At 62.2% G+C, this 24,687-nt stretch overlaps 1 protein-coding gene across 4 annotated transcripts; it reads right to left on the bottom strand.

Moving 5' to 3' along the window:
* Nucleotides 1-1,221: 1,221 nt before the first annotated feature.
* On the bottom strand, nucleotides 1,222-24,422 carry CAMK2A (calcium/calmodulin dependent protein kinase II alpha). 4 transcript variants are annotated; one of them, XM_035570912.1, is made up of 18 exons: nucleotides 24,361-24,422; nucleotides 19,550-19,644; nucleotides 16,960-17,019; nucleotides 14,515-14,569; nucleotides 14,100-14,165; nucleotides 12,778-12,850; nucleotides 12,322-12,424; nucleotides 11,754-11,837; nucleotides 11,555-11,649; nucleotides 11,041-11,163; nucleotides 10,830-10,913; nucleotides 9,585-9,627; nucleotides 8,051-8,091; nucleotides 4,680-4,712; nucleotides 3,556-3,604; nucleotides 2,655-2,730; nucleotides 1,796-1,890; nucleotides 1,222-1,454 (listed from the first exon to the last, which is right to left on the bottom strand). In XM_035570912.1, exons 1-18 carry the CDS (start codon nucleotides 24,420-24,422, stop codon nucleotides 1,222-1,224), a joined length of 1,470 nt encoding a protein of 489 aa, XP_035426805.1. The 4 variants fall into 4 exon arrangements, with proteins under 4 accessions (XP_035426805.1, XP_050569526.1, XP_035426806.1 ...); XM_050713569.1 differs by having other exon boundaries at nucleotides 8,051-8,068; nucleotides 9,568-9,627; XM_035570913.1 differs by lacking the exon at nucleotides 4,680-4,712.
* Between the last annotated feature and the right edge of the window lie 265 nt (nucleotides 24,423-24,687).

Here is a 24,687-nt window from a genome sequence, read left to right on the forward strand (position 1 = left end):
GTTACTAAAGCTTGCATTCCTCATCTTCGCTGGAAGGTGTCGTGTGGGCGATGGCGGATTGCGTCTCGAATCGGTGGCCAGCTCAGCTGCCCCGGCCTTTGTGCCGCGGGGAGCTGCGGGTGCTGCATGCGAGGGGCTGGGGTCAGGGGTCCGGAGGGACGGGAGGAGGGCGTGGGGGCAATGCGGGTGCCCCAAGCCCTCCGGCAGGGCTGGGAGAGCCAAGCCCTGGGGTGCAGTCGCCTTTCTCCTCCCAGATTTGCTGGTCCCTGCTCCCAGGGGAGAAGGGAGGAAGGAGGGCGAGCAGCCCTGCTCAGCTCGCCAGGGTGCAAACCTACTTACCCTCCTGGGAAGGAGCCGGCCCACGCTCCTCGGGAAGGAAAACGCCGGGTTGCCTTTACTCACCCCTCCACGCACACACAGCCCTCCTCACTCGGGGCGCATGGACGCTGAACTTTTTGCCAACGGTTTAAACCCAAGTTCCCCGGCTGAGGCTGCCGGGAGGGAGTGGAAGCCCCGGCGGCGGGCGAGGACCTCGATAGCAGCAAGGCAAAATCCACAGGTACACAGGGGGGCTGCGGCACAGGGTGGCTCCAAGCTGCCCCCGCGCCCTCCTCTTCCTCGGGGAGCTCCCAGCGGAGACAGGGATGGAGGCGGACGACGAGTCCTATCCCAGTCCAAGGGACGTGCCGGGCTGCGGGGCCGTGGGGGGGCCAGAAATGCCATGCAGCCCGGGGGGGAGGCTTTTGCCCCGGCAGGCGCCAGATGCTGAGGTTTAGGTTCGCGGTGTCTCTTGTCGTCGTTCATGCAGAGGAAGGGGGCCCGGCAGGTGGGGACGGCGGTGGGGTGCTTGCGGGCGCCGGCGGGGCCGTTGCGTGTGTGCGGTGAGAAGCGAGGGGTTGTTCCAGCGGGAACCAAGCAGCAGAGCCAACAGCCAAAGTCCCGTAGGTGAAGTCGGAGGGGTCTCCCCTGGCACTCAGTCAGTGACAAACCCGACACGGGCCGGGCCGCGCTTCAGCTGCAAAACACCAAGGGGCAGAGCAGGATTTTGCTTCGGCCACCCCTTTTAGCAGAGCATCCCGCTCCCACCGCCCTCTCCTTGCCATCGTCCACCTCCCGCACCCCGTGGGGCAGGATCCCACCCGATTTGCCCCCCGGGTGCCATGGGGGCCCCGTGCTTTTCCCCCCGTGCCCCCCCTGTCCCATCCCCGGAGCCTCACAGGCTTACTGCGGTAGGACGGAGGGCGCGCCGGATCTGTGGAAGTGGACGATTTGCCATTTGCCATCCCGGCGGTGCCAGATGCGGGTCTCCTCGGACTGGGCGGTGCGGGGGATGCCCCCCGCGTCCACGTACTGCGTGATGCGGATGTAGGCGATGCAGGCCGACTCGTCCCCCATCAGGTGGATGTGGGGGTTCAGGATCGTCGTGTGCACGGGTTTGCTGTTCCGGGACCACACTGGAAAGGGGACATATAGGGTGGCCTGAGGAAGGGGAGGGGCTTTGGGTGTCTCCTCCATGTGGGAAGGGGAGATCCTGGGGTTAGGCTCTCTGCCTGGGGGTGCTGAGTAAATGATGGGCTCAGGATGGGTTCCCCTAGAGAGCATCTAACCGAACAGCCCCTTGGCATGTCAGCATGGCCCTAGCATGCTCGATTCACCTCAAGCTGGGATCTCCCAGCTCGGAGGTGCTCCCAAAGCCACCCGTACCCTCCTCTCCCCAGCAAGCTGCTGGAGGTCAAGGCACAGACGGGCCCTGGGAGGTGGGAAGAGTCCCTAGGCAGGCAAGGGGGCTGCTTACGGTTTTCAAAGTAGAATCGATGGAAATCCAGGCCTTCCACGAGGTTCCCCAGAGCCTCAGGCTCGAAGGCAGTCATCCCGGGGTCACACATCTTCCTGGGGAGGCAGAAGGGGAGAGAAGGGGAGAGGTTATCGCACTGCTCCTAGCACAGCAGCCTGCCTGGGTCCTCAGGCAGAAGCCGGACCTGGTCCTGGCCCCGCAGGAAGCCCCCCACCCTCACCTCCAGCCCCCCAAATTCACCAGGACCCCAGTGAGGTGAGGTGAATCCTCCCTTGGTCACCACCTCCCATTAAACCTCCCAAGGTGCTGGCACTTTCTTTGTAAGAAGTGAGAGAAAAACAGCAGGGAAAAAACAATTCTCTCTGCTCTGTATCAAAATATCCCCACTGCTGTCCTCTGGAACAGGGATGAGGACCTGCGCTCGCTCAGAAACAGCTAATTAAATCGGCCCTGGACGCAGAAGAAACATCTTGTGAGGAGCATCAGCTCTGCGAGCAGAAAGCAGGTCTGCTTCCAAGCTGCCTGGGGCAGTCCGCGTGTAATGGACACCGCGGATGTAATGTTCCTTCTTCCACCATAAATCACATTTACAGTTATTCGTCTTTCTGCAAAAGCAGAAAATGGGCTCATCCGTGCTAATGAGACCAGAGCTGAGGTCACAGCGGTGTGGCAGAGTTTGGGAACTGATGTCCCCTGCTTCTCCTGGACAGTCTCCATGCCCCAGTGCCACATCAGCCCGGTCACCCTGCTCATGGCAGTGGTTGAACCACGAGGGTTGTGCTTTTGTGGGGGGCACGAGCCCCTCAGCACCCACTCCGGGATGCTGAGCCCAGCCCAGAACCGTGCCAGGCACACTCACGTGTAGGACTCAAAGTCGCCGTTGCTTATTGCTTCGATCAGCTGCTCTGTCACCTTAATGATTTCTTGCTTCCTCACTGTTGGTTTAAAGGAAAATAAAAAGGGGAGAAAAGCCACAACACCCATGTTATATTATCCGTCAGATATTTTTGCCCCCTAGGAAGGTGGGGATGTGGCCAGCCCGGCTCCCACCCCCCTGCACCCCAGCAGACAGGGAGAGACCCCACAAAGGGGGTCCCATGAGGCCGCTGCCCAAGATGGGATGTGCAACCCTGGGCTTATTAACGAAGCTCTGTTTAATCAGTGCCGTACCTGATTTATTTATTTATTTGTTTTCAAACTGTGGCTAATGAAAGGACGTGCCAAGAGTCACTCCTAAAGGAGAGGAACCCGGTCCCCACCCTGAGCATCGCCCCTCGTGGTGTCTGCTCTCACCCTGCCCCATGTCCCGTTAGCGCACCAGGCCCAAGTCCGTCTTGCTTTGTGCTGGGATCACTTCGTCGAGCGACTTTACAAATTAGCACTGATAAATTATTCCCTGGGTTATTCTTAGAAAGCTGGCTCGGGCGGGCGGGCGGGTGGCAGGGATTTCCCTGCAGGCTTTTCCCCAAGGGCCGTTGGCCTGGGAGCAGCCTGGGAGCCCAGCAGGAGCACAGGAGGTCCTGTGGGGACCAGCCATGCCAGGCATTTCCATGACCACTTTCAGGGAGCTTCCACATTTTTGGGAGCCGCCCCTGCTCTCCAGCACTGTCCCAGCTGCTCCTTGCAGACAGATAAACCACCTGTGCTGGCATTTCACTCCGAAGGAGGGGAGAGAAAGCCGCTACTGAACGGCCCCGAGGATTCCCAGGCTAACGAACCCGGGGTGCCTCTGCCCACCTCCCTCTTGCCCCCGCAGGTACCTTTGGTGTCTTCATCCTCGATGGTGGTGTTGGTGCTCTCCGACGATTCCTGAGCAAAGAACAGAGAGGAGACGGGGCCGGTGAGCCCGGTCTTCACACGGCGCGAGGAGGAGCTCGTGTGTCCGACAGCCCCCCGAGTCCGACCCCACAGCGCTCGGCTGTGCGCACGGCCGGCGACCGAGGGCAGCGCCAGCAGGTCCAACCCGTCCTCAACCTCAGCTCTATTGCATCAGAGAGCCCCCCCCGGCCCCCTGCCCTTGTAGCCGAGGGCACGAGGGCTGGGCTGGGGAGGGTCTCGCAGGGACGGCGCTGCCTTTCCTACCGACGCCTGCGGGGACAGAGACGGGGCAGGTCCGAGGTGGCCTGGCGGGGTGCTAGGAGGGGCAGGGAGAGGGGCTGTGCAGGGGTGGAAGACACCATGTTGACTGTACGAGAGAGAGATGTACGAATTCACAGCGAGGAGGAGCTGGGATGAGAAAGAGGGGGACTGTGCAGGAGTGAGAGAGACCACACTGACCGCAGAGTAGGGAGAGAAATGTACAATACAACAGAGTGCTTCCAAGACCCACATGGACCACCGAAGGCTGAGACACAGCTCTTTCAATCAACAGCTGAGCAAACTACACAGATTTGGGGTGTGTGGGGGGGGTACTGACCCCCCGTCTCTCTCCAGGAGCCCCATCAAGGCGACTCTGCTAGCGGAGCTAGAGCAATGGCTCTGCTAGCTCTTCCCAGCAGAGCCTTGCTGATGTATTACCCAGAATACCCCGATGTAGGTTGGCAAGGTGTCCCATGACCATACAGTCCCCGCAGAGGCATGGAAGGTGTTTCTCCAAGGCTCCTTGGACCGATGCAGCCTGCAGACCTGAGTCAGGAGAACTGGGAGAAACGGCATGAGAACCCATCAGCAAGAACCAGGGCTGGCTTCCCACCAGCTGGTGGCCAGCGAGTGCCTGCACCAACCCTGTTAATGGGGTTTGTGGGTGATACGGCTTTGAGGATGTTCCCTCCAACCCCGGTGTCCCTTCTTCCCTACCCCGAGGTAACTTCCAAAAACGGGGGAAGGCTGGAACATGTGGAGAGGCCCAGCAATATCAGCATTGAGGAAGACGAAGGACACTCACCATTAACTGAACGCTGGAACTGGACTTTCTTTTCTGGAAAAACAAGGAGAAGAGATGGAACAGGAAGAGACACAGAGTGAGAAAGGCAGAGAGCAGCACGTGAGAGGCAGCAGCTCCTGAGCCACCCTCCGTGGTCCTCGTGGAGGGGCGAGGGAGAGGCGCGGGGGCCAACCTGGTGCTCCTGGGGGGACGTGCGAGCGCACCGGCGGTGCTGTGCCGGCTACCACCCGCCTTCCTGCTGGCACCTTCCTCTCCTGGCCTGCCACAGTCTCCATTGCTGCTCACCCCAAGGACCTGGTTAGTCTGAGGGTCTGCTAGGAGTAGGTGGCCGCCCTGGCGGCTTTGTGCTCAGGCCGCCACGCTGGTGGGAGCAGCCACCTGTGCCCAGGGTGAGCACCAAACAGGGGGCTTACAGACTGGGGCTGCCCTGGGCACATCTGCCCGTGCTGCTGGCTGGTGTGCTCACCCAGTTAGCTCCGTCACTTTGGACCTAGGATTTCCTCCAGCACCGAGCCGGCTGCTCTAAAGCCAGCGCGGCTACGGCTGCGTGGCCCTGCAGGGCAGAGTGCCACATGGGGAGCTGTCCTGGTGCCTCGGGTTGAGACACGTCTCCTCCAGAGAGCAGCTCTTACGCATGCACGTTTATCTCGTCCTCGACCACTACCCCTAGGCTGTAAGGCTTTGGGTAAGAGCCCATAGCCACGTTTCTGCTTGCAGTCCCCAACCCCTCGTGGATGCTCCTTCCTGTCCGTGCTCCGCTCCCCTCTCCACCAGGGCACCGAGGGACGTGCGCCCTGGCCTCGTGCCCTTTCTCCTCCTCCAGCTCCCAGGGGACAAATCCCAGCTGGCGACGGGAGGCGCCGAGGCAGGAACTAGAAGCCGCAGTGCCAAACCAGGAGCGTTTTACCAGCACCTATAAAAGGCACCGCTCCCGCCTGCCCCGCCGGGGGAAGAGCACACACTGTGCTAACTTCTCAGAAAAACCCAGGCAGCGACCCCTGAGGGCGTACAGATGGGCTGGGGCGTAGGGACTGCTCATATCCACCCCCTCACTGCTCCCCTCGCATCCTGAGGGGCTCCCACCAGCATCATCACCGAGGCTCTCCCCTCCTTCGCTGGGCCCTGCGTTAATCCTCAGCCCTCGTACTCCAGGAAAACTGATGTCCCACAGGGCAGGGCGAGCTGCCGCGCTTCGGGATGAACCCCAGGGGGCCGGAGGAGCCGGAGGAGCTGCAGGACGGGCTCCCAGCCTCTGCTAACCAAGGACATGACACGGGGCAGTAAACTGCAGAAGTTTCAGACGCAACAGAATGCAACACAAAGCAGTGACCGCGTCGGGTCGGGACATACAGTAACAGGATGCGACACGGGGCAGTGAGCTCATTAATTTAGGACGGGACAGGATGCGACATGGGGCAGTGATTCCATTAGTTTACAATGTGACGAGATGGGACACTACACAGGGCAGTGAAGGTATCGGAGCTGCTGGGACCAGCAGACCTCCCGGAGACCCCGGAGCAGGGGTGGAGAGGAATTTCTGGTCCCGTGAATGCTTTCTGTAGGAGGGAACCTCCCAGGGAGGGTGCTTGGAGGCAGGGATGTGCCTGCTCCCTTGGGGAAGGCCAGCACAGCAGGTTTCTCCGGGTGGGGACAACTCTTCCCACATCAAACCATGCGTCATCCTGATCCCAGCCCTGCTCTCCACGCAGGCAGGACACTTCCCCTTCCCTCCCCACCTGCCCACCCACCCATGCATGTTTCCAGGCTCCTGCCCGGCTTTCCCAGCAAGGTGGAAAGAAATGAACGGCGCCCGGCGATGCCCTGGCATCTTCCAGGTGCCCACAGTGGCCACCAGAGCCTCGCCCGCAGCAGCCAGCCCCCCTTGGCCCTCTGTGTGCCCCGGAGAGGGGGTTACGCTGCACGTCCCCCCCAGGCTGAGCAGGAGGAGGTGGGGATGGTAACGATGGAGGTGCCCAACACCACAGCTTGTGGGAAATGGGCCTTGCTTGGCTTTGTCTTCTCCTCCTCCATGCTCTACGGAGCCTCTCCAGCCGCCAATGCTGGAAAAAGCAGCTCGTGGTTGCTGTCCCCTGTGCTCCAGCAGCTCACACCGAGCCGCTTCTGCCCGGGGGATCCCTGCTCAGGTGGCACAGGAGTAGCCGGGGCCGCGGAGCAGCAGAGGAAGGCTGGCAGGGGTGGCAGCTGGCTTGTGGTGGCTCCCCTGGGGGCTGTCCCCTCTGTGCCAGCACCGCAGTGCCAAACCTGCAGTGCTGTCCTGGAAGGCACGTGGCATCCCGACACCACGGCCCAAGGCAACGTCCCCTCGTAGCAATGCAGCCCAGCAGCTTCATGTTGCAGCACAAGGCTGCAGGGCCACAATGTGTGTGTGTGTGTGGAGCTGAGCCCTGGTCTAGAGGGTTTTTTTGTTGTCTCAAACCTTGCGGGTTTGGCTTGTCCCAGCCACTGGGTCTGGAGCAAGTGGGGGCAAACAAGCCATGCCCAGACCTCCGGTTCCACTGAACTTTTGGACAAAGGAAGGAAGAAACCAGATGAGGGCTCTGCTCTTCCCAAACCCTGCACCTCTCACAATCCAACAGCAGGGTCCCAACAAAAGGGACAGAGGAAAAAAAACAGGCCGTGCTGCAATCAGGGTCCGGAAGCTGTGCCTCCCACCTTGCATCCCTGCCCTGGGCTGTGGGGATGTGATCGCACAAGTTCTCTGCTGCTGAGCGATATTTGTGTCCGTGGAGGCACAGGTAAGGAGAGGAGGACCTCCACGTGGGCCATGCCTCCCGCAGAAGGATGGCAGCTCGCTAATCCCAGGTCTCCTCACTGCCAGCAGGATTCCCCTGCCTCCAGGAGCCACCTGGTCCTGGAGAAGAGCTGTGGCAACCCGAGGGCTCTGCAGCCCTCCGAGCACCGGCTGGTTTCCAGCACATCACCAAGCTGGAGCGCTCGTTTGCTCTGTCTGCAGTGGGCACAGGGGCCTGGAGCAGCACCAAGAGGGTTAAGCACACCCGTGTGCCACCTGGGGACAGGACAGAGCTGGGGGACAGCCCAGCCCAGCCCCACCACCCACGGCAGCAGGACCGTGCTGGGACTGGGGAGATGTGACCACCAGACGGCTGCCACCAGCCTGAAGCCACAGCCTGAAGCCTCTCTCCCCTCCTCTCCCTGCTGCTGGCTGCAGCGCCAGCTCCCTCCCTTGCTGCACTGCAAAGCCTCCACGCTGCTCCGCTGGCCCGGGGACACGCTGGTGGCCCGGGGACACACGGGGACAGCTGTGCCAACAACCGCCCTTCAAAGCGCACGGTGCCACGGGGACCCCACCGCCGGCACGGGAGCGGAGGGGCAGGCAGGAGGGGGCTTACCTTCACGCCGTCATTCTTCTTGTTGCCACCGCTCTTGCCTCCTGGAGAAAGGAGGAAGGAGGTCAGCAGAGCCAGGCAGGGCACCAGGACCAGGAGGCCGAGGATCAGCAGCATGGTGCCGGGCGGCAGAGCCCCACGGGTCTCCTCCTCTTGCCAGCTGTACCCAGCACAGCCCCAGGAGCTCAGGGGTGACCCCGCCGACACCGTCCAGTCCCTCCGGGGTGGCTCTCCACGAGGGACATGACCGTCCCCGAACGTCACGCCGAGTCCGTGGGGTGCCTCGCACGGGGAGCCCGCGGGCGGGCTGTGCCCGGGGGTGCTGGCGGCGCGGCGCTGGAATGGGCCGCCCGCCTGCCGCCCTCTAATTTTAGCCCCATGCTGCCGGGATCATGTGCTGCCGGCCTGCCGGCCCGACAGCTGCAGCCCACATTTTGACAATGATGAAAAGCAGACGCCTTCCCCGCTGCCCACCTCCGGCTGCCGACCGTGCCCCGGCTCCCCCCCGGGCTGCGCCAGGCACCCCGCACCCTGAGGCACCCATGGGTGGGAGCGGCCCCACGCCGGGTGCTGTCACCCAGTGCCCCAGCTGGGGTGGGCGGCAGGGACAGGCAGCCCCTGGGCTGCGCAGGATGGCAGGGCTACGAGAGAAGCTTTTGAATTTCCTGCCCTTTGATGCTTTGCGCCTCCCGTAACCGGATCCCCCCCAGCTGCCGGACTCCTCCAGCCCCGCACACGCTGCCCACAAGTGCTAAATATGTCAGCACGATCCCCCCACGACAAATGCGGATACCAGCCCCGGCCGGGGACCTCTCCCACGGCACCCAGCCGTGCCGGCAGCCCCCATCTCCCCCTGCCCACCCCGACACCCAGCTCCTGGGGCACCTCAGCCAAGCTCCCCCAAAAGCTGATGCCAAGCCACCCAGCCGGCATGCCGCACTGTGCCGAGGCCTCTCCCGGTGCACGGGCTGGGCTGCCACGCTCTGTCCCTGTCCCTGCGTCTCCGTGCAGCCTGGGGGATGTGGGATGCAGGGAGAGTGGGCGTCCCTGTGGGATCTGTACCCTCCTGACTCAGGAGGGCAAAGCAGGAGGGACACAAGGGACCCTGCTGCTGCAGTGGCATTGGGAGACTTGTCCACCGCTCGCCCGGTGCTGGGGACGCTGTCTCTGAGGCTCTCTCCCTGCACCGCAAACATCTCCAGGAGGGCACAAAAGCAGCTGCCTCGACCCCTCGCCACCCCCAGCACCCACATCACTGCCAGGGCACAAGTAAGATGTGTGGGTGCACACAAATCCCAAATCCTAAACCTCTGGGGAGCCTCAGACAGAGACCTTATCCACTGCCACCTCAGCAGCCACCCCGTAGAGGCTGGGTGACCCGTCCCTGTCCCCACCACCTCACCCCACCCCACAGAGCACCCGGCTGCACCCACAGCCCCGCTGAGAGCCGGGGGCAAAGCCGCCTCTCCATGGCCCCCATGGGCCTGCCCTGGGCACTGGCACAGGGTGAGGAGAGGAGCCCGGAGACGGCACCTACCGGAGAAGTTCCTGGTGGCCAGCATGGTGGTGAGGATGGCTCCCTGAAACACACGGAAGCAGAAGGGAAGGGGGTGCAGGGCCCTGAACACCGGGTCCCCATGCCCCCAGCCCCACGTGTCAACTCTCCCCCGGGCTAATATTCTCCTCCTGCCATCAGAAGCAGCCCTTGGTACCCAGCTCCCTATCCCCAACGCTAGGGCATTGGGTTGCATTCTCCAAAACATCCTTCCATCGAAGATTAAAGGGATATTAAACAACCCGGGGCACATTTTGGCCTCATTCTGCCCCGCTCTCAGCCCAGGCTCCGTCGGCCAGGGCTGGCAGCTGGCAGCGAGGGGAGCCGCCGGCAGCAGAAAGGGATTTAATTGCGCTGGAAGCAGTGGGGCAGGGGTTTCTCATGGAAGCCGTGCAAAGAAATAACATCCAGAAAAATGTCCCCCCTTGTCCGGCTGACTCGACTAACTAGTTGCTCAGTGGATAATGAGATTACTTAGGACTAATTGCCTACAGTAATGGATTACTATTTTGGAGTGTACGCCTGAACTAATTCGATTACCTGTCTAGCTGAAGAGTAATAATAGTTTATAGCCAGTTTCTTTCCCTGATAATCACGTTAGTAGCCTGCAGCTGCCCTGCTCTGGGGAGGCTGTGGGAAGCGGTCGTGGCACTGGTCTGGAGGAGATATTTCCTTTTCCAGAGCCACCCGGAGCCCCTTGCCAGCCTGGTGCTGCCAGCTGAGGCTGGGTGGCACCCAGGGGACAGGAGCCTCATGGAGGGACCCGGCTGGGCGGGGAGATGGAGATCTCAGAGCTGCAAGCCTGTGGGGCTGCTGGACTGCGTGAGCCAGGGGGTTTTGCCCCAAATCTGGGAGAGTTTGCTCCTTGGCTGCAGCGTGGCTTGGCCACTGGGCCCCGGGCTCTCACTGCACCTCTGGGATCCCTGCCCTGCCACAAAAAGGGGCTTTCCTGGTGCTGTCTCCAGTGGGAATGTCCTTGTCCTGGTGTCCAGCACAGCCTCACCGCATGGCTCAGCGCTTTGCTTCACCACAGCTTTCCTCTGAGCACTGGTGCCACCACCCCATCCCACCTCTTGTCTCTCCTTCACAGCGAGATCCCCAAATCTCCATCACCACCGTACTGCCGACCCACAGACCCCACCCTGACCTTCCCCACTCGGTGAACACCCCCCAGGGACCCTGCCATGCATTTTTCAGCTGACTCGGAGTGGAGAGAGCATGATTTACCTTTAGCTTCCTCCGGGCATTGAACTTCTTCAGGCAGTCCACCGTCTCCTGCCTGTGCATGCATGAGGCCACAGTGGCACGGTGCTGGGAGGAGAGAGAAGCTGCTTAGGACAGGTATGGGGTGCAGGCACGTACACGTGTGCAGGATCCCGTTGCAAACCCCCGTGCCCCCAGACCTTCAGCCCTTGGGGGTCAGTGCCACCCGGCTCACCGATATCCAGGGGTGCTTCAGAGCCTCCGCTGCCGTGATGCGCTTGGAGGGGTTTATGGTCAACATCTTGTTGATGAGATCTTTTGCTTCAGGAGTGACCGTGTCCCATTCAGGGGAGGGGAACTGCCGAGCAAAGGGACCAGGGTGAGAGGCAGCAGGGAGCAGAAAAACTTTTGCAATTGGGCTGGTTCTCCTGCAAACCTTTCTCCAAGCCTGTCCCAAGGGCAGGAGCAGGCACAGGGACTTGTGGCAGCAACTGGAAGGAGCTTCCAGCTGGAGCTCTGGGGAGCAGGGGTGGGAGGAGGAAGATTCAGGGCAAGACCTGCAAAGTGGACCTGAAATACATTGGTGTGTGCACCCGGGCATGGCATACCAGTCAAATCTCTGTGACCAGAGCAAAGAAACTCACTCCCATCTATCCAAACTCATCCATACTGCTCTTCTGGGGCAGCAGAGTGGGGACGGCAGGAGGAAAGAGAGACAGAAAAGGGGGCAGCGAGACAAACACACTCACATCGTACGCCCCGGCCTTGATCTGCTGGTAGAGTCGGTGCTGGTCTTCATCCCAGAAGGGCGGGTACCCGACCAGCAGGATGTACAGGATGACGCCTGCACAGGGAGGAAACGTGGGGTCAGTGCCGTGTCAGACCAGCAGCCGGTGGCATCCTGCACTGCCCAGCCCGCTCCCCGAATTTGGCCCCAGTCAGACTTACCGCAAGCCCACAGGTCCACAGCTTTGCCATAGGGATCCTTCCGGAGCACCTCGGGGGAGAGGTATCCCGGGGTGCCAGCGAAACCTGGGACAGACAGCCTGTCATATGCCTCGCAGACAGCCAGCATCCCCGTACAGTCACTGCCAGAGCCGCGAGCCCAGCCCGCAGCATCCCTGTGGGACAGGCACCCCCCTCCAGAAAGACACCTGGCTCCCGGGAGCAGAGCACCATCAGCCAGACCCCGGGATGGTGCACAAGCTCGGGGTGCTCCGATGTACCTGCCAGCACTGGGAAGAGGCTTTCCTCGCCTCTGCCACCGGGCTGTCTGTCTCAGCAGGACACGTCGGTGACTCACCGAGCTCCCACCGAGCTGTTTGCGCATCGGCACAGGGCTGCTCCCAGGGGCACAGCGGGAGCCATCAAACCCCTCCTCATCAGCCGTGCCTCCCAGGCTGCCAGGGCTCTCCCTCACCACCCCTGGGGATGCTCGCCCTTCCTGGAGCAGCCTCGGCGGTCCCACCGACCGAACACGACGGAGGGCTGGGGGAAACTCGCGGCCGGCACTCACCGAACCAGGCTTGCTGGTCCCCCTCCACCTCGATGGCGAGGCCGAAGTCAGCCAGCTTGACGGCGGCTCCCTTCAGCTTGGAGGCCAGCAGCAGGTTCTCAGGCTGCAGGAGGAGGGGAAGGTTGCAGAGGAGCAGAAGGGACCTGGGGGCTCTGCTGTGCCGGGTGGGGGTTCCCAGTGCAGCTGCTGGGAGGATGGATGTGCTCCCAGTGCTTTGGGGAGCTGTGTGTCCCATTGAACATGCCTCCTTAGAGGGCTACGGATTACAAGGACCTCTCTGCCCCCTCTCCCTTGTGGTGTTTCACCCCAGAGCTGCTCTTTGCTCCGCAGCCTTCCATTAGCTCCTATATGGCACTCCTCCCCACCCCGGAGGATGCCAGGCATTGCTCCACGGGGTCCTGCCTCGCACATGGGGTCCCCACGCCCTCCCACAGGCTCTTCCCCTGCAGCTCGTACCTTCAGGTCCCGATGGACCACCCCCATCTGGTGGCAGTGCAGGACAGCCTCCAGGATCTGCTGGATGCAGTGGCTGCAGAAGAGGGAGAAGAAAGCTCACGCAAGTATCTGGAGAGGCACATTTTCCTTAGCCACTTCTGCATGGCTGCATTTCCTCCCCTCAACTTTCTCCCCATCGCTTCAGTGTCCATCTCCACCATGTGCCACACGCTGGTGGTGACCCAGGTGCCAGTGGTGACCCAGCCGGGACTGCTGGACACCCGGCCATGGCAAGCAGGGTGCTGGGATTACGTGTGCGCCCATGGGCTCCCCCAGAAGTGACACCAGGGAGCTGGGGACCAGCAGTGAGGACACAGCACGTGCCCAGGTTCGGTCTCCAGACAGGGGCAGAGCAGACGTGCTCGCCGGCCCCGCAGCCGATGCTCACTTCAGCCCCATTTCCCCGGCCCCGTCTGAGGCTGGTGGCTCACACTGTGTCTGTTCGCTTTATGTCCAGTTCATTAAACCCTGGCTCTGCTGCATGCGTGAGAAAGGAAGGGAAAAAGGATGAGGCAATGGTCACTTTTGTTCCAAAACAGCTGTCTGCAAGGCAGAAGGTCTTTATTTACATGCATTTTATTTTATTTGTATGACGCTAATAAGAGGATGGGTTGTAAGCGGATTCAGCGCAGGCTGCCCATTTAATAAGATCACTTTCTGCCTAGAAATGGGGAATATTTCCATGCAGCCAGGAGCAGCACAGAGCTTACCACCCCCTTGGCCATTTGTATGGACAATGCCCTATGCATGGGGCAAAGCCAAGGCTGCACCAGGAGCTCTCCCAGGCCGTGTGGGTGACCACAGCCAGATCAAATCCCCTCGAGGCGAGTGCTGGCCCCCTAGCCGAGCTGAGAGGTTCCTGGTTCCCATTCCCTGCCAGAGCATTGGGCATCTGGGAGCCCCGACTGCTCCTCCTTGTGCTTTCATATGGCGAATGCCAGGGCACCGCTTGCAGATGGCTCTGGTGCAGCTGCGGGCAGGAGGAGGAGGATGCCAGCCCCAGGCTGGGTGCAGGCACCAGCCCTGCGGTAACACACACAGCTCTTGGCACAGGAATCGAGTTAAAACCAGCAAACCAGCTCTTTTTTTTTTTTTTTTTTTTTTTTTTCTGGCTCTCCACATCTGGTTTATCAGCAAGCTCTGCAGGGCGGCTGTGGAACAGCTCTCAGCACAGAGGGAGCTCGTCCTGCAGGAAGCAGGGTGCGTATGGCCCTGGGAAGGAGCAGCTATGGGGAAAAGGGGACGCCTCCTGTCCCCTCCCTGCCCAACACATCCTTGCTCACCTGGCATCCGCTTCGCTGTAGTACTCCCTGGCCACGATGTCCTCAAACAGCTCCCCGCCGGTGACCCTGCGAGAGGACGGGGGGGGTCACAGCGGGCATGCGGAGGGGCTGGGTCGATTTACAGCATGCTCAGCCCTGGCAAACCCTCCCCAAAGTGCTGCTGTCCGTGCACAGGGGGAGAGGGGCAGGGGGGCATGGCATGGATTGGAATAGATTAGAACAGAACAGAACAGGATAGAATAGAATAGGGAGCCCCAAACCTCCCCGTTCCCACCCCAGGCACCCCACAGAAAGCCGTGAGCGAGCTGGAGCTCAGCAGAGCTCGGGGGTGAGGGGCAGGGGGCGCAGGGCACGCGGCCTGGGGGGGAGCCCGCAGCCGCTGTCGGGTCAGGAGCTGAATTCAAACAGCACTCACAGGTCGAATATCAGGTAGTGGTGGCCCTCTTCGGAGATGCTGTCGTGGAGCCTCACTGCGGCAGAGACAGGGGGGTTACAGCACGCCCGGCTCCCGCCCGCGCTCCCCCCCAGGACCCAGCAGGGAAGGGCAGAGCAAGGATGCTCTTCCTCCCCCTGCTCCTCTTCCCATTGCTGCTAGCTGGGGGGGCTCCCGCTCGACCAAGGGCCCCCGTGGTGCAAGGCTCAAAGGTCACATCCAAATCGGGGACAGCGGGGCCCTGGCCCAGCTCCCGGGCAGGCTGTGGCCGTGCGCACCAGGGCTGAGGATTAGGAGAGGTGCTGGGCTGCCAAGCCCTGGCATTAACCTCACTTTTCATTTATTTTTCCCCTCCTGGTCGCGACCTTCCTTGTCTCCTTGCGAGGGCTCTCGCTGGGGATGCCCAGGGATCACGCTCTGCCCCGTCCCCCTGCCTGGCTCCTCGCCCTGCTCCGAGGGCCGCCTTGTGCGAGCGCATCCCCCTTGGGCTGAATTCTGGTCATTTAGGCTGAGCTCCCTGCTCCCAGCTTCGCAGTCAGACACGCAGCGAGGGGAAAGGTGCAGAAATAAGTAGGACAGACAGACAGAAGGTGAGTAAATCAGTCTGGTGTCCTCTGCCCCCACCACACCCCGCTCTGCCTTGGGGCTGTAAATACATGACCTCCTCACGGCTCCCCGATCCCGCTTTCACCACCTATGGGGTCTGTATTTGGAAACCAGGGGGGAAAAGGAAATGCTCAGGGGAACGCTGCTGCAGGAGGTTTTGCTCCCAGCCTGGTTTGCCCCAGCTAGGTCCCTTCTGTGGCACTGAGTGTCGCTCATCCCATTCACGGCTTATTCTTCCCTATGGCCTCCGCAGACGTTCGCTCCCCTGTGCTCCAACACCTGTGTTTGCTCAGCCTCTCTCCCTGACACATAATCCCAGCTTTTCTGCCTTCCTCCGTTGAAAGAAACACATTTCCTCCCGTTTCATCTCATCTGAGAGGGATCTGGGGGTATTGTGCCTGGGATCCTGCAGAATCCAAGAGCGTTCAAAGGGGGATTAGGCGCCTTCGGTGCGGATAGGGCCCGAGTAACCACGAGCAGATGGGCCGGATACGTCCCCTGCTTGGGGAAGTCCCAGCGCCCGTGGCTGCCAGGAGCCGAGGGGGTATAACGAGGAGCAGCCGCCCTAAATATAGCCTGGTCCTACAAGCATCTGTTGCTGACCATAGTCAGAAAGAGCACAGCAGCAGCGCCGTGGTGGCCAAATAGTTCCGTGTTCGGTGCCAAGAGCCGGGCTTGGGGCACAGCTTGGTACTGAGTCAGACGCTGATGGGTACCCAGAGCTAAAGCTCCAGGAGTGGGCATAGCCAAAATTTCCCCCTCCGACAAGCCTTCCCTCCAGGTGCAAGCACCTGGGGAAGCTGCAGCTGTCCCTAACTGAGCCCCATGGATGTGCTGTGGGGTCGTGGGCACCCTGCGCACAGCTTCCCCGTGCAGCCCCTCCTGCAGGAGCCCGTCCCTGCAGGCTCGCATCCCTGCACCCCCAGCTGCCCAGCACGGCATTCCCAGGGGAGAGGAGGGATGGGGACGTGCTGCGGGAAGCCAGAGAGAGCCAGCACAGCCCCTCAGTGCCTGGGGTCTTCTCCCTGGTGGACCACTGCACTCCAGCTTTCCCGTGCCCCCATCAGTGCTGGCTCCTCTCCCCCTTGCTAGCGCTGCTCTGCGCTGCTCAGCTCCCTCCTGCTCCCAGCTGCAAAGGCTGCAGAGCTCCCTTCCTACCCCCAGCTGCCTTCCCGAAAGCTCCAGGAGCCCACCGAGGTCTGCACCTTCCTGGCTGCTGCGGGAGGAGGAGGGCTTCATCCCCAGAGGGGCCCCCAGACCAGCCCCGGGTGCCGGCAGCCTGCATCAACATCGCTGTCAAGGCTGAGCTTTGGGAATTTTTGCTGCATTTTTTTCCCCTCCCCTCTCTCTCTCTCCTTCTGGCCTATTTTTGTCTTTTGCAGGGGCTCGGGAGTTTTCCTGAAACAGCTTTTCCGAAGGAGGCTACTCTCAGATGGACGGCCGGTGGGAAAGTCTTCGCTTCCCCCCGCCATCGCTCCTCCCACGCCCCGCTCTGCTGCTGCTGCTCGGAGCTGGAGCCGCTTTTTGGAGCAGGCAGAGGAACACAGCATCCGAGGGGTAAAAATAGTCCCCTTGCAGCCCCGCTCCTCCCGGAGGGACGTGCGGCCAACTGGGTTAGTTGGGACCTACTTCAATCCCCCTGCGCTCGCCTGGGGCCTTTCTTTGCATGACCCCGTTTGGAGAAGGAAGCTGGTGAGGAAGAGGAGGGATGGGTTTTCCGCCCAACCCCACGCCCCAGTGCCCCCCCCTGCGCCTGGGGTGCGTTGGTGAGGGGGGGAGCAGGGTGGGCAGCAGCGCGGGGTGCCTGCAGCACGCGCTTACCGATGTTGGGGTGCTTCAGGAGGCGGCAGATCCGAGCCTCTCGTTCCAGCTTCTGGTGATCTGAAAGAAGCAGCGGCCCTAAATTAGCGGCCGGGGAAGGGAACAAGCTGCTGCCAGGTCTCGCTGGTGCTCTCGGAGGAGCTGCCAGCACGGGAAAAGTGTAGGGGGATGGAGCAGCTGGCAAGGAGCGAACCTGTCTCTTGTGTTTGTTTTGTTCTGCGTTGTTTCAAAGGAATAATGGCTGCAGGGAGGTGTTCTGCATCAGGACCTGACAGACGTTGTCCCAGCATGGGCGCAGCACCCAGCCAGCCCCTGGGCACTGCTATTGCAAACGTCCTGGGCTTCTGATGGCCCTCGCCCCCTTCTCCCCATCGCCATTCCCTTTGCTGAACAAGCCCTAAGCTCCCTGCAGAGCTCTTGGAGGTGCCTGGGCGATCGCTGCCTGCAGCCCTGCTGGGTTCGCTCGCATTCAGCCAAGCACTGACAATCAGCACGGACCCTTATGGCCCCCAAATCTAATAACCAAACCACTGAAGACGGAGCCAGACAGAGCAAAATGCCAAGTGGCAACAGGGCCATCGGCCCCTCGCCTTCCCCACGCCGCACCCGCTGGCTGCTCCCCGCACCCCGCGCCGCTCTCCCTGCCCCGCGCTGCCTCCTCCCCGCAGCTCCGTCTGAAGGTATTTGGTGATAGCAGGAACCCAGCAGCCGGGAGAGGCAGGGATATAATTAGGGCTGCTCGTCTCTCGGCACTCTTGCTGCTACCTTGCAAGTTCGCACCCCGCAGTCTCGCTCTGCATCGAAGCAAATCTGCAACCGCCGAGACGCGCGGGGTGTGCGGCGTGGGGCTGCAGCCTTCCCCAGGGCCCCCCACATCCAGCCCGTCTGCCTTCAAGTGCCTGGGCTGTGGGGACATTTCCCCCCTTCAGAAACCCTTTTTGGGGTTGTGTTCCCCCCGCTGGAGGCGATCTCCCCATGGGGAGGTCCGGCATTGCTGCTGCTGTTTGGCAAAAGCAAATTTGCTTGCTCTGAGAGGCCAGACATCACAGGAAGGGGAGGAAAATGCGATCCACGGCTGCTCTCTGCACCCAGGTGTGCCGTGGGTCCTTGCACTGCTCCCAGCCGAGCTGTCCCCTGCATCCTGTGCAAACAGCACGGGGTGGGGAGATGAGCAAAAAGCAGGAGAAATGGAAAATGGATCGGGAGTTTAAAAGCAGGGGCTCCCTCTGAAGGGATGGGGTCCCAGCGGCACCTGGCCACAGGGCCCTGTCCTACCCCACAAACCCAACTGCTGCCTGCACCCCAAGATGGTTTCTCCCCCCAGATCTCCAGTTTCTCTCCTGCTGTCTCCCTGCGTCAGCAGCGAGGATGCCTGAAGCTGCCCGGGGGCGTTCTGCAGCTCCCCTCGCCCCTCTCCTCCTGCACCCCCTCCTGCTGGCCCTTCACACGTGGCACCGCCAGTGTCACATCCCCGGGGGTCTCCGTGCCCCGGCACTGCACAGCTGGGGGCTCTCAGGACGGTTTCCAAAAGGAGCTGCTACTCGGCCAGCAGAGCGAGGTCTCTCCAGGTGACAGAGGGACACGGAGCCGTTGCAGGCACAGCACAAACCCGAGGAGAGGATGGAGAAGGGCAAACTGCAGGGTTAGGCAGGGGACGTCCACCTCCCAAGGGGGGCTTGAGGCCAGGCTCCCCCCTTCGGGTGGGTGCCCACCGCGCAATGCCGGGCGTCAGCACCGCGCTGCTTTGGCAAGCGCTGGCTCAATTTGAGGTCAGCGAGGAGTTTGTCACCATTTTCTGCATTTCAATTCTGCCTTCAGAGGTGAGCAGTGGCGTCAGGGAGAGAAGCAGAGGCAGGGAGTTAATTAAAGCCTCCCGGCAGGGCGCTCGCTCCCAGCACCCATCCTGCGCTCCCCGGTGCGCCCGGCGAGGAGGAGCCGCAGAGGGGACGTGGCAGCGGCCATCTGGTCCCCTCCGTCCTCGTCACCCAGGTCCTCTGCCAGACATTTGTGGCACAGGAGCTCCTGCACGGGGGCGAGGGATGGCTGGAGCGTTTGTTTGCATGATCAGCTCAGCCTGGCCCCGAGGAGCAGCCAGCACGGACCCGACAGAGCCTTGCCCAGAGCCCGCGCTCTCCACCGCACCCAAAATTACCCTGCAGAGGGGGTTGTGCCCATCTGCAGACCGAAATAAAGCCAAGCCCCCACTGAAGGGCCCCTTTCATTTATGTGCGTACATCAGTATGGGACGGGGCCCTCTCCAGGAGGTGATGCTCCCAAAATTACTGCTGCCCAGCACCGAGGCTGTCAGCAGATCCTTGCTGCCAGGCTGTAACCACGCTTTGTCGCAACACGGCGCGTGGGGTGCTGGGGCTGTTGCAGCAGGGAAATGGGGTCCTGAGCCCCGCAGGAGTCCCCAGGGACCCTGGCCCAGCCCCGAGATGTTTGTGCCTTTGGTTCCCATCCATCGAGGAGCTCAGTACACACCACAGTGGGGACGGGGTGGGACAAGGGGGTTCCCACCATGGTGCAAAGGACACAAACTCCCCACTCTGCAAGCCCTGCCGACCCCCAAAACACCCGCAGCACCTACCTCGGGCAGACAGCTTCTTGGTGTTGATGATTTTGGCCGCATACTCTTGTCCTGCCAACACCTTCACGCATCTCCGGACGATGGAGAAAGCGCCCCTGGGAAGACAAGAAGCCAGAGGGAGGTGAAGAGCTCCATGGGGGCGAGGACGTGGCTTAGCCTTAATGTGCTGCGGGGCGAGGGCAGCGATGGGGATGGGGATGGGGTTGGGGATGGGGATGGGGATGGGGACAGGTACCAGCTGAGGAAGGAGCTTTTGAGGGGGGAGGAAACTCGGTGGGTGCTCCGTCAGCTCCTAGGCACTACTGTCCTTGGGGATGTGGAGACAGGCATATATAGACATGGGGATGAACGCAGGATTTGCCCCTTGGCATCATCCTGGCACAGCACTGGCACCGTGCACCTTTCCTCCCTCCAAGCTCTGCCTTGTCCAGCACCCGGGAGAGAACAGGCCACGATTTACCAGGAGCTCTGGCTCCCCAGGGACACCGGGAATGGATGAAGCTGTAGCACAGCACTCAGCCACTTCACCTTCTATGTGTTTCTCTCTTTGCGTGCTTTAGACCTCGCGAACACAGCAGCAACTTGCAGAAGCGGGCACAAGCACTCACTGAGGCTGCAGGCGACCGATTTAAGGTCCCCATGGCTGCAACCCCACCGCAGCAGCAGGACCATCCCCGCTGGCTGCGAGTGCCGATGCTGGGGCTGCGGCGGTGCGCGCACGCTCGCACGCACGCACACACAGGGCCCCGCTGAGCACAACCTTTGTACCAGGTTCCCTTTCCTGCCAAACCCCTCCGATCGCTAAAATAACAACTATCAAAAGCAACGCCACCTCCCGCCCCACCTTCCCCCGCTCCTGCTACACGGCGAGGAATAAAAGGCCGCGCTCGCGAGCACGCTGCCAAGCAGCGGTGGATAATTGATTTTACCGGTGGGGGCGGATGGAGACGGGCAATTTGGGGCTGAGTGTGATCTTTAGCAGAATAGGCGAGCGGCGGGGTGCAGGGGCTGGGGCTGGGCATGCAGGATCCCCAGCGGAGCCGCCAGCCCACGCGCCCCGTGCGGCATCGCCTGCGGCACGTGCCAGGCAGGAGCTGGAGAGAAGGAAGAGGAGAGGAGCCCGGCACTTCCCGAGCTCCAAGTCCTGCCATTTCATCCCGGCCACCGAAAGAGCTGAGTTATTTGTATTCCCATAGCCTGGGTGAGAATTAACTGGAATTCAGGGGGGAAATGCTGCTTATCCAGCCTTACGCAGCTGGGGCGACCGGAGCTGCTGCTGGCCTGGGGCTGGACGCATGGTGCCACTCGCCCCGTCCCACCAGGAGCTCTGTGTGCACCAGGTCTGGGGGCTCCTTTCCTCCCCGTGACCCATCTTTGCTCTTTTTTCCCTCAGGACACCCCGCTGCTTTGGCAGTGCAGGGAACGCCTGCAGCGATGAGCACGGCGGGGAAACCCCAGGTGGCGAGGGGAGCGCTCACCGCCCCTGGCCTGACCCAGACACAGGGTTTCACTGCGTGACCCGATGTGGGCCTGGAGGGACGTGGGTGTCCCTCCCACGAGGCAGAGGGAAGGACGGGGCTCCCACAGGGCACAGGAATGGGTTTGTGCACCCCAGGCTGGGTGGTTGACCCTGCTGGGGGTCCCAGCGGCCGTGCCGTGCCCACGCACACCACGCAGCCACCTCCTGCTTCTGGGTCCCAGCCCTGCAGCTGCTGCCAGGGTCCCCCAGGCCAGGAGTGACCCCCGGACCCTGTCCCCATGCCCCCCCCGGGCCCCCCCACAGCGGCTCTGCCACGGGGATGCTCCACTTCCCCCTTCTTCACACCTTCCCTGCCAGCACCGGGCTGCGCTGCTGCCGCCCTCCCTCTCTTCAACACCTCCTCCTCCTCCGAGGCATTTTATCTCCTTTCTAGAGAGAAGAGTGTAGGCTGGGGATTTTTTGTTCCTCCGTATCTTTTTTTTTCCCCCCCTTTTTTTTTTTTTTTCCCTTTTTAATGAAAACCCTCTCCTGCAGCTCAGGGAGCCAAGGGGCTGATCGTACCGCTCGGCACGGTAATTGTCGCCAGCCTCTCCCTGAACCTGCTCTGCTGCGGGGGCGGATTCGGAGGCGCCGGAGGAGCTGCACTTTCTGTTTGTCCTACTCCGGTGGCTGTGGGCAGGATCCTCTCCCCGTCCCCCCCCCACGCCGCCCCCGTTCCACACCCTGTCCCTCAGCTCCTGTGAGCTGCGGGGGCGGTTTTGGGGGAGCAGGGCAGCCCCTTGCTAGCTCGGCTTTGCCTGGGGATGCTGCGGGAGCAGGTTTTCCCCAGCAGGAACAGGGGACCAGCTCCAAGTCCCCTGCTTGGGACAGCCCCGTGCCTGTGATGCACCGAAGGATTGTGCCCAGCAGGGCAGTGTCTGCAGAGCCCCGTCCCCACCTCTGCGCCCCCACGAAGCCCCATCACTGTGCTGCCATCAGCTGTGTGGCATCATCCTAAAACCCAGCTTGTCTCGGTGCCGGGATGCTCGGCAGCCAAGGAGGTGGCAAAGAAGCAGGTTGGGCGCAGCAGCCTGACACCCAGCACCCTTCCAAGGCCTTTCTGGGGTAGAAAACAGCCCTGAGAAATGCAGGAAGCTCAGGAAGGGTGGAGGGGGCACAGATAAGGGCTGGCAGCCAGCTCTGTGGCCAGCAGCCATGTGCTGGGGGTGCCCCCGCTGAGCTTGCGGGCAGCGGCTGCGGCAGCAGAGCGAGGCGTGCAGCGCCTCGTCCTGGTTTCCCTTCCTGAGCCCACGAAGCGGAAATTTCCCCATGGGAAACCACTGGGTTTTTGCAAGTGCGGGAGGCGCTGGAAACCATCCCAGTGGAAAATTCCCAACCAGCTCCACAGCCCAGCGAGGGCCCTGGGTTGGAAACACGTCTGGGTGCTACACCTGCTACACCCAGCCAAGGGGAGCTCTGCGGAGGGATGCTCCGAGCTGCAGGAGCCAGCGGGCTGAGCCGCTCAGCCCCTGCATCGCCTCCTGCAGCAGGGGAGGTCGCGTGGGCCAGGCTGCCCAGGGCGTGATGCCCGCAGGGCCGGGGAGCCGTTGCTGCTGCCTTTGCTCATTTATTCATGAGCGTGGAGAAATGCATCTGCCCAGGTGCACCGCTGCGGTGCTGCGGGTGCGGGCAGCCCCGGGGTCTGGGCTCCCACCGAGCTGTGTCAGTGCCTGCCTGGCAAAGCCTCGTGCCCTGAACACCTCCAGCAACCATCCTGGTCCTTCCTCATCGTGCCTGGCCTGAAAGCTCCCCTCCCACAGCCCCTGCACCCTGCCTGCCCCGCCGGGCCCAGCAACACCCCTGCAGGCACTGCTGTCCCTCCTGCGCACCCCGCAGAGCCCAGAAAAGCTGAGAAACCTCTGGAAAATCAGGTCCCGAACCCAGCCATGCCCAGCTCCTCGGGGTGTTCACATCCCCCTGCCTGCAGCACTGGCTGAGGCTGCCTGCACGGTGCAGAACTGCTCCCCAGCTGCTGCTCCCCACCAGCCCCCCAAGCACAAGGGGATGTGCGTGCACACCAGCACATCCCAGGACCAGGGGTCTGCACGCCTCTGAGGAGCTGCACTTATTTGCAGCAGCAACCTGCCCCCCCATCCCTCGTTTTGGCAGGGAACATTAGCTGCGTTCAGCCTGGCACGAAGTCCCCCCCCTGTTTCAGCCTCTTGCTTTCTCCATCTTTGTCCTCTCCTTTCTCTCTCGCCCCCGTTCTGCACGCCCACGCGCGCGCGGGTGCACATTTCGGCGCAGGCTGCCCTGCGGTGCGGGGCTGCGAGGCTGGAGCAAGTTTCCATGCCTACAGACGGACACAGCTGCACATCCGACACCCGGCGCCCCGCCAGCCGGATCGGGCACCCCGCTCCCGAGACAACCCCGCTGTGCACAGGGCTCCCTCCGAGCTGCTCCAAGGGGAGCGCGGCCACGCACCCCACATTTACACGGCAGCTCCGAAAAGAGGCACCGAAACCGAACCCGAGGCACACGCCTGCTTGTTTGTGCTCCCGTTTCGTATCCACCCTCTCTGCCGTGCACTGAGACACGCAGCATCCCTCTGCCCAGCACTGAGGACATGGACGGTGCTGGGACCAGCACCCTGCTCCACCCTGTGGTGCTCAGTGCCCCCCAGCACCACCCCAGCAGGCGATCCCTGCACCCACACCCACACATGGCTCCGTCCGGGCAGGCACCAAGCGGTGACACCCGCACCCACCGAGCCAAACTGAGCCCTCCCGGCCGTGGCTCAACGTGGGGCACTCGCACACCCGGCTGGGACAGGGGATGGGGTGGGAGAATCCCAGCTCTGGCTGGGGTTTCTCTGGGGACTGCCAGGCGGGCTGGGTCTCCCGCGGGACTTGTCAAACCCCGGTGAATCTGCGCAGAGAAATTCCCCAAAGGAATCGGAGGGGCGCCCGCCGCTTGGGCTTCCCTCCTCGGCTGTCCCGTCCCTCCTCCCGGCTGGGGAAGTTGCCGGGGGAGCCGGCAGCAGCCTCCTCTTTCAGGAGCTGCTTTTCTCTAAGAGGAGCAGCCGCCCCCTTCCCCAGCCTGAACCCGAAATGTGGCACGGGGGAAGCTGCACCCATCGGCCGGCACCCGAACTCGGGAAGGGACTGAGCTGGCAGGGCTGGGACTGGGGGACCCCTTCCTAACCTCAGTCCCCCGCTGCTCCCCGGTGCCTTTTCTCCGTGCCCATCATCCTTCCCTGGATCCATCCCTTCCCAGCCCTGCCGAGGCTCAGCCCCAGCCGGGACACAGCCCCGTGCAGCCGGGGCGCATCCAAGCCCCGTCTCCAACTTACTTGCCCAGTTCCTCAAAGAGCTGGTACTCCTCGGTGAAGCGGTTGCAGGTGATGGTGGCCATCCCGAGGGGCTGGGAATGCTCCCTCCCGGTGCGGAGTTCGGGGCAAGCAGCTCTCCTCTCGCTCCCTCCCTCTCCGTGTGCTCCCGGGGCTCTCTCCTCGCCGAGGTAAATAAGGGAATATGTTTGATTGACAAGCCCGGAGATAATGATGAGGGCAATTTGTCTTCTCAGCCTCACAAGCCTTCGTCAGCATCCCCGTCCCCATGGCGACCACCGCTGCCAGGAACGCCCTGCTTCTGTTGCCTGGGCAACTGCATCCCAAACC

The sequence above is a fragment of the Cygnus atratus genome, chromosome 14 (assembly GCF_013377495.2).
Source record: "Cygnus atratus isolate AKBS03 ecotype Queensland, Australia chromosome 14, CAtr_DNAZoo_HiC_assembly, whole genome shotgun sequence".
NCBI classification, from domain to species: domain Eukaryota; kingdom Metazoa; phylum Chordata; class Aves; order Anseriformes; family Anatidae; genus Cygnus; species Cygnus atratus.